Raw genomic sequence first — 8,911 nt, 5'->3', positions numbered from 1 at the left:
TTGTTGCTTCTCCCACAAGTCCTACACATCAGAAGAAAAGGCCTGAACAGCCCCTGTTCAAATTAAATGTTCTCTATATGTGCTGTTGATTGCTGCTCTGTTTCTCTAGGATCCATGTGATATCCCATGATGCAAACATACTTGATTCATATTAAGTAAGATCAGCCATGGCAGAATAAGATGCAGAGGAGTTGCAGCTGTGTTGGAAACAGAGTTGGGTATTGGAATACATTCTAAACCCAAATCTAATCTGAAATTGCAAACAAAGCACAGCTATAGCCTTTATTCAGAACCCACATTAGTGTGAAATACCTTACATGTATTAGACAAAATAATCTAAAATTATGGTTCCTATGTTTTTCTGTTTTCCCTAGAGTCTGGCAGGGTGAGAAAGGGTGATCTGTCACTGTTTTCAAGTTCAATTCCATTTGTTTTAGAACTCTTGTTTGTGATAAATGAAGAAGGGTATGTGTGCTTCTGTTCTAAGAAAAATGAAGGCATGAGAAGTTATCAGGTAATAAGATTCAATTCCAGTTAGCCAAATTAGTACTTAGCTTTGTGTCTAACAAATCCAATTGCCAAAAAAACCTGCTGCATTGTATCAAATGGTACAAAGTTGAATTCATACTCTGATTTAGTTATCATAAAAAAGAATGAATTCTAAGTTGTGTCTCAAATGAATAGAAATCATAAAGAACTTTTCTTTTAATGGAAAAAAAAAAAGTATACATGTTACACACTATGGAGTACATAAGGAACTTACATAAGCACTCATCTAAACCTTTCAACAAAAATAAAGAACACAACTCATATATTGAGCCTCTAAAAGAAATTGTTAATCTCTAAAATTGAATATCCCTGCTTTTTAACTGTGTATATTAAAGCTCAAGTATAGACTCTCCAAGCATGTTCCTTGTTTTGTTTAATCCATTGAGACTGATTCAGACTTCAAAACTCCAATACCAAGCATTTACAAAGCAATTCTTGTAGGACCAAAAATCCTCAGAGGACTTCTAGATCTCGGATTTAGTGTTCATCACAAAGGGTCATACTGAACAACAGGTTCATTCAAAGGTTAGCCTCCAATCAAAGAAAATCTGAATGGTTGGCTTGATCTGTTCCACACTTTAAGCCCATTTCCTGGACCCAAAAGCAAGAGCTTCCTGGGCCCTGCAGGTGATTCATCTGAGGATCCAAACACACCCTCTCCTTCAAGTGTATACACAAAGGCATTCCATGATTCTGGGGTGCTTTGAAACCATTCAGTTCCAGATTTTAGGGAGAAATCAAGATACATTGCTGGTGTCCTGGTGAATACTGGAGACTTAACACCCATGCTTTCTCCTGCTATGATTTTGACATCAACCCCATCTATTTCTACTGTCTTGATGTCTTCTTTGATCATATCTTGGCATCTAGGCTCAATCCTGTAGAGTGTTGTGGGATACTTTAAACCTTGACTAAAAGGAGATGTAGCAGCTTCTGTGGCCCCTCCACATTTCTAATCAGGATGCCTCGTGCTTCTCTTGCTTTCCCTTCAAAAAAAGGGTAGAGATAGATATGGCTAATTCCTTACTACAGTAACAAATACAGGACTTATACGGAAACAGAAACAAAAAACCCATTAGCCAACACAGCAAACAATGCAGTTGTTATTTCACTAAAGTGACAGTCTGATAATAATCCTGCCGAAAATAGGCAAATCTCTCAGGCTACACATCTACATATATTAAGCTTAAAAATAATAAATTAATCAAGACTAATATTGATGCAATACGAATTGCTTCCCCTACGATAAGAGAAACAATTAAGGCGATGATGAGAAGTTGTGATTAACCATAATTGGAATTGTATAAGCACATTTTGGCTGGCTCAATGCTATCTTTCATAATACAGATAGAAAGAAGGTTACAGGTATCAAAAGAAAGGAATCTTAATCTTCAAATTTAACCAGACCCATTAATGGGAATTTGCACTTCTAGAACTAGTAGAAGAATATAGCAGAATAAAAACAGGAGATTCGGATTGTAAGAACAAGCAACCAGAAACAGAGAAAAGTAAATAACTTCTGCTAAACAAATCAAATATATCTAAGTATGCAATTGATGGGTTATACCAGCAATTACAATAGGTTTCTGCAAACTTCCAGTGAAATCAGGATATCTAATAGCAGCAATACCCTGGCAAATCCTACTACTACCAGAAAACTGAAAGCATGTAGAAACTGAAACAGAAATTCAGCTGGAATGAAATTCATAAATTATAGTGTATCTGAATGTAGAGTATGATGCTGGTCAGAACAACCCTCAGAAAATTTAAAAGAAAAACAAGATCACATTGCTTTCATGCTGACCTGTTGTCTTGAGGTTCTCCACCTTAACCAAAAAAAGAAAAACAAACATATATTCTATAAATACTCAATTATGGCAAGAAACTAAACCACCAGTCATTTATTTGATAACCAACAAAACTGTAAAATTCCCTTAACTAGGCCTCATCAATATCAATCAAATAGAGAAAATTCCCTTAACTAGTGACTCAACCACAGACCTATGGATGAGTTGTTAAAACGAGCAAGAAAACATAAAAAAAAATGACTGTTTTCCTGTACAAATTCAATTAGACAAGTCAAGGCAACTTCTGCAATAGCTTTGATCATCAGCAGAGCAAAAGATCACAATCAGTCGTAAGTATGTTCTAACAAAATAAACGAAAATAAGTTTTAATACATTTCTAACTTACCCAATTGAACTGAGCGCTGTGAGCTTACTTTAGCTCAATCTTCTGTTTGTTGTTCCATTTCGTCATCATAATTGCTACCTGTTGTGCTGCTTCCCATAAATGATCCGTATCTTGTTGTCTCATCCTTTTTCACTCCATGGTCCATAGTATCTGGTATTTTACCAGGCCCAATCATTGGGAATCACCACCATTTTACCAGGCACAACCATTGGTTGTTTCAGTACTTTTTCCTTAGCTTCTGCTGGCAGTGGTGACAGAGTTAAGCTCTTCTTGCTGGATTCTTTTTTCAGGCAGCGTCTTTTGGAAGGTGGTGGTGGTGGTTTCTTGGGAAAGTTCAGCTTTGCCTTCTCACCACGGATTCTTTTGGCTCACAGCCTCTTCTGGAGTATTGTAAGTATGCAGCAAAACACGGGCTCCTTTGTGTGGGTCACAAATCTCTCCACTTTCTCATTCTTCCCTTAAGCTGCATCTGACAATTCTGTTGCCGAGTTTGTCTATTCTTTCTTATTCTTCCCTGCATTTCAAGACAATTCCGCAAGGAAAGAAATCACAAAGAAATTCCACATTTAGAAACTCCAGGGACTCAAATAACTCAACAATACCAGAATTTAAAAAATAAATTGATTTTATGGACACAATTACAAAATAAACCAGAGTAAAGTATCCAACGAAACTATATATCAAACTAGACGCAGTTAATCTCTGTCAGGTCACCCACATTGGTCTATCTCAACCAAGAGTAGGTAGTGTACAAGCATCACCTCTAAACCACTAATTAACTCCCAAAAAACTGTTGAAAATATCATCTTCTAACAATCAAATGCTTCATTGATACACATCAAATAGAAGTCCAGAGCAAACGGTAAATACATATAAGAATGCACCTACATAACCAGCATTTTAGTCAGAAAAAACTGATTTGCTATGGCAAAATAAGAAAGGGAAAACAACACCTAGTTGAGGGATTCTTTGGGTGAAACTAGAAAAAAATACAGAAACAGATAGGATTCTAATCTCCAAAAAAATGATCAAAACCCTAACATAAAGCAGAAACAGATGAGGACGATGGAAGAACAGAGAGGAGAGCGAGGACAAACGTTCATAAACGAGTTGAGAGAAGGTGGAAGACAAATCTACGTATACCTTATTCAGAGCTTCTTCTTCTTCAGATCTTCTTCTATTGAAATCAGGGTAGAAGACGAAATCAGGTAGGACCATCCTTCACCTTCAGCTGGTTCTTCACAAGTAGGGATTATACTAGTTCCGTGATCTTCATTTTATCTCCATGAAATGGAAGAAGACAAAATCAAGTTTCCCTTCAACGATATTCAAAAAAAGAGTTGGGAGATAGGAAGAAGAGGAATCGACCGCATACCTTCTTTAGAGCTTCTTTTGCTCCAGCGTCTTGTTCTGAAATCACGTTACTGAGAAGAAAGCAGGATATGCGCCCTTTTGGTTTTGTGTTTTTCATTTTGAAAATCGTACAACTTTGGTTCGTCTGCTCAAGTGCGCTAGTTCGGTTTCTGGATAGAACCCAAACGGTTTGCTCATTAACCCTTTCAACTGCGATCAATGGCTAGGATGGATTAGAGTGCATCCGACGGTTTGCTTGATGCGCAAAATCGCGAGTCGGGACGAACTGCCGTTACGGAAAGCAAATCTGTAAACGGCGTTTCTTTCTTTTGCTTTTGCAGCATAGAGTACAGAGATTGAGACGAGGACAGACAAGTTTCTGTCTTTGGAGAGAGAGAGTGAGAGAGAAGAGTGTGCTGGTAGTAAACCGCAACCACAAAACCTGTCGTGCTCTTTTCTTCTTTTTTCTGTCTCACTGCCTAATGCTCAGAAGCGACTCTACAGCTCTCACATCATGCGAGAGCTAGATTGGATTCAATACTTTTGGTCGCCGGAAGAAAATTCACGCCTGAGATCTCTCTTTTGCCTCTGAACTTTAGGAAAGCCAGAAATTTATCTTCCTTTTACTCAATGGGAAGTTTGTCTTCTGAAGATGGTTTCGATCTGCAGAGTGAACGATTTGAGAGTTATAGCTTGAGTGCCGACGTCAGTGAGTCTGAAAGTTCGAGTAGTTTCTCTTGCCGGCGTTATGATGCTGATGGCGCTTCAAGTTCTCTCGCCTCTTCTCCGCTCACCGGATGTCCGTTAAACGTAAATTCTAGAATTCCGAAGCAGGCTTTGACGTTACCAGTTATTGGTGGCAAAGATGTGGTTGTTTGGGATGAGAAACCAGAAAAACCAGAGGCAGATTTCTCTGGTTAGTGTTCTCTATATTTTATTTAATTATTTGTTGGATTTTCTTTGTCCTTTTCTTCGATTCGTACTCACTAACCGTTTAAGAGCTTAATTTTCACATTTCTGATCTTGAACTACTGGTTCCACACTTCCACTGTTGCATTTTTAGCATTATAAATGTTTCTTTACTCTGCAGAAGTTGAGATGATGAAGGAGCGGTTCGCTAAGCTTATGCTCGGAGAAGACATGTTGGGTGGGGGAAGGGAGTATGCACTGCTCTGGCAATCTCGAACGCCATTACTAATCTATCTGGTTAGTTTTATTTTCCCCTTGTTTTTTCGTACTTCGTTGATTTTTTTAACCTTGAAAATTTTTTGGCCGGCGGAGGATTCCAAAACAGACGATTTCATAGCAGCTTGGTTCGAATAGTGTCAAACTAAATTACCCAAAAAAATTCAACGTAAGTACGACCAATAATACATGTGCTCCTTGCTTTTTGTTAGGCAAGAAGGACCAATAATGCGATCACCAGACATCTGCTCCTTGCTTTTTGTTAGGCAAGGAGAAGCATAATGCGATGACCAATAATTACGAAATGTATCCCATTTTACTTTTATTCTACGGTTCTACCTCCATTTTCCTTCCTCCATTTTATTATTTTAACATTGAAAAAAAAACAGAAGATGGAAAAAGGAAAAATCAATCTAACCCCAACCACAGTTTCACGGCTTGCTAAGATCTCCTCCCCCATGATGTGAGTTTACGAAGATCTCTTCCACCATGCATGTGAGCTTGCGACCTCCCCTTCCCGAATTATTATAAATAGACTCATTTAGCCAGTGGCTCAACAAATCTTGAAAGAGAGAGTAAACTATGAATTGTTACTCCACTTCCTTCTTCTGTATCCTAGCTTTCATTTATCTTCAAGCATCAATTTCTCTATGGTTCCTTCAACTCAGATGAAGGTGAAGAAACGTTCTATTCGTTTGACTATGAAAGACCTTCCGCAGCAGCAGCAATGGATGAATAATTACTACAGGTTTCGTTTGCTTTATAATTTCTAAACGCATTTATATTGTCTCCTGATTGCTCCTAAATATATAGGATACCTGATCCATTATTAATCTCTCTGTATTTAATAGCAAGAAAAGTGCTCGCAGGACCTCTCGACCTCCGTTTAATATCTTCATATGCTACCGTGGGTTAGACACGAAGCTACGCAGCCTTGTTTTACGATCGTTTCGTAGAAAAAAACCTCCACCCTTCTTGGACTACAAGAGCCTGAAGCCTGGAGAAGTGTTGCATGAAGCCTTTGAAGCTGCGTGACTGTAAGGTTGGGTTGGTTATCTTGTCTCCCAATTTTTTCTCTTCCCGATACTGTCTTCATGAATTGGCTTCCATGGTAGAATCCAAAAAACAAGTTATTCCCATATTCTATGATGTTCACGTCTCTGATCTTGCGATTCTGGATGATGGAAGCTTCCATCATCAAGAATCGCATGATGGAAGCTTCCATCATCCAGAATCGCAAGATCAGAGACGTGAACATCTTAGAATATGGGAATAACTTGATTTTTGGATTCGATCATGAAAGCTAATTCATGAAGACAGTATCGGGAAGAGCAAAAATTGGGAGACAAGAACAGGGTTGCCATCTCCTTTAATTCTTGCAAAGGGTATTGTATCAAGTAATTGACGTCTTCATGTTCTCTAACTATATATGATCTCACATGTTCACTCTAATGTTAATTATTATTCAGCAGATATTCTTCATCTTCCAACTTCTTTAAAATTTCTTACTACCTTGTCCGTGACTGTTTTCAGCAAATCGGACCAATCCCTTGAGGACCCATTAGATTTCTTTTACTTCTCACTTTTTTTTACTGCATTTTCGTTTTTTCTCACGGTAATCTAAATCATGATGGAATCTTGTGAAAGAGAATGTGTTATTCTCATTTATTTATCTTTTTGCTATATAAATGTTTCTGTTGGATCTCAAGAATGATCTTTATTATGGATAAAATAAAGCTTGTTAGTTCGTTATTTCCATTTGGATCCTCTTATTAGAGGGGCTCTTGTCCATTGAGTGATTGAATTCAAAATCCATGTTTAATATTTTGATCTATGAACTAAGATAAATGATTGAAAATATGAGTACTAGCAAAAAAAAAAAAAAAAAGAGTTTTCTTTTTCACTTTTTCATAAACATTATAAGACTTTTGAAATATAGTGAGTCCATCGTTTTCTTTATTTCCTCTTTTATCTCTCTGAAAACATAAAACATAAATGCAGTTAGAGAAATCCACACCCTTGACAGGACGAGTATATCCATCCTCACGTACCATATATAGTGCCGAGAAAATGATTGACCAGTTCTGAATCTTTGCTGCCATTTCACTGCTCAAATTTCCACACTCAGTACTGTTGACATTAAAGAATCTTCTTTTGTAGATAGACGGGAATACCATATTCCAGCATTCTCTTGAAAGGCTGTGTGATTTATTAAGTGTAGTTTCTACAGTCTCAACCGATATTTCCTATTGAAGGGGGTAATTATGTATTCGTTTGGTAACGTTTCCGTTTCAAGTGATCAGTTCTTATGTAAAACCATTTTTACATGTTTGTATGCTTAAAGAACATTTTCTGTTTGAAAATAGACGGACGTTTGATAAATCTGTTCTAAAAGTATTCCCGGAACAATTTGGTGTTTGATAAACTCGTTCCAGGAATGGAAAAAGAACGCTTATAGAACATATCAATGTTTAATAAAACTGTTACAAGAAATATGTTTTTATTACAAAATTTTATGGTTAAAACAATAAATATGACTAAATTCGCACCCCACATTAAATAGGGATACCAAATTCAAATGTGCATGAAACCAATTAAAAACTTTGATTAACAAATAACAACTAGAGTTTTTTACGTGTGGATCCCCTTAGTGGGCCATAAACTAATGTTAGGTATCCTTAATGCAAACTAATGTTGAATCCTCTTGATGAAAATTTGGTATGTATTTTTTGTAGTTTTTTCCGAAAGCCAAATTTTGAAGCAAAGCCTTTATGTACATATTATTTACGCATTTATGTTTATCAATTAGTTTAGCTGTGTTTGAAATAATTCAATTTACATGAATTTGAAGCAACTTAGTAAAGCCTTCGATGGAGGTACCTTGGTGCAGACGAATCCGATGACTATTTTTTTAAACCAACACATACTAAATGAAAAGGGAAAAAATTTTAAATTAAAAGGGCATGGTGTTGTTCTGTGCAATTGTGAAACGACACCATATAGTTTCACTAATTGTTGCCCTTCAAAATTTGAAACGACATGGTACTGTTTCAAAGTCTTGCAAAACGACACCATGCCGTTTCACTACCCCCTTCAAACTTTAAAACGGCATCATACTGTTTCACTAAATGTACAGGAACATCTTTAAATTTTAATGGTGTTATATAGTTGGGACCTACACATAATATTTTGCATTAAAGAGACCCAACATTAGTTTATGGCCCACTAAGGGGGCCCACATGTAAAAAGCTCTAAGAAATATAAAGTTCAAAACAAATAAATACATAATATTAGGGATAATTACTATTGCCCCCTATAATTTGATTTTATTACTAATAAAACCCTGTTCTTTATAAAATTACTATTGCCCCTTCCTTATAACGGTGTTAAGTAGCCGTTAAGTTTGAATATGTAATGTCTAATTTGCCCTTCATTAAAATTAAGAAATCAAAAGACGATGCTACCCCATTTATAAAAACAAGATTAAATGTCAATTTTACCCTAAACTTCATTTATTTTGAATTAATGAAATGGGCAAAATCCAAATCCGATTTGGTTTCCTACCTTCACTGGACTTCATTTATTTTGAATTAAAAGAAATGGGCAAAATCCAAATCTGATTTGGTTTCCC

At 36.6% G+C, this 8,911-nt stretch overlaps 1 protein-coding gene and 1 long non-coding RNA gene across 3 annotated transcripts; one reads left to right on the top strand and one right to left on the bottom strand.

Annotated features, from left to right (window-relative positions):
• Positions 1-741: 741 nt before the first annotated feature.
• LOC149029327 (uncharacterized) lies at positions 742-4,478 on the bottom strand. The gene is made up of 4 exons (XR_016171068.1): positions 4,118-4,478; positions 3,886-4,012; positions 2,743-3,256; positions 742-1,535 (listed from the first exon to the last, which is right to left on the bottom strand). It is a non-coding gene; the product is annotated as an uncharacterized LOC149029327 (long non-coding RNA).
• An 11-nt stretch (positions 4,479-4,489) lies between these two features.
• Positions 4,490-6,445, top strand: LOC149029326 (rop guanine nucleotide exchange factor 1-like). Of its 2 annotated transcripts, none has more exons than XM_089141547.1 (4): positions 4,490-5,011; positions 5,186-5,301; positions 5,949-6,028; positions 6,150-6,445. In XM_089141547.1, exons 1-4 carry the CDS (start codon positions 4,726-4,728, stop codon positions 6,313-6,315), a joined length of 648 nt encoding a protein of 215 aa, XP_088997673.1. In that variant the 5' UTR covers positions 4,490-4,725; the 3' UTR covers positions 6,316-6,445. The 2 variants fall into 2 exon arrangements, with proteins under 2 accessions (XP_088997673.1, XP_088997668.1); XM_089141542.1 differs by having other exon boundaries at positions 6,132-6,445.
• Positions 6,446-8,911: the final 2,466 nt, after the last annotated feature.

The sequence above is a fragment of the Hakea prostrata genome, chromosome 1 (genome assembly GCF_041222555.1).
Source record: "Hakea prostrata isolate BN-2017 chromosome 1, UWA_Hpros_2, whole genome shotgun sequence".
In the NCBI taxonomy this organism is placed as follows: domain Eukaryota; kingdom Viridiplantae; phylum Streptophyta; class Magnoliopsida; order Proteales; family Proteaceae; genus Hakea; species Hakea prostrata.
This window is presented reverse-complemented; position numbering and strand designations above follow the sequence as displayed.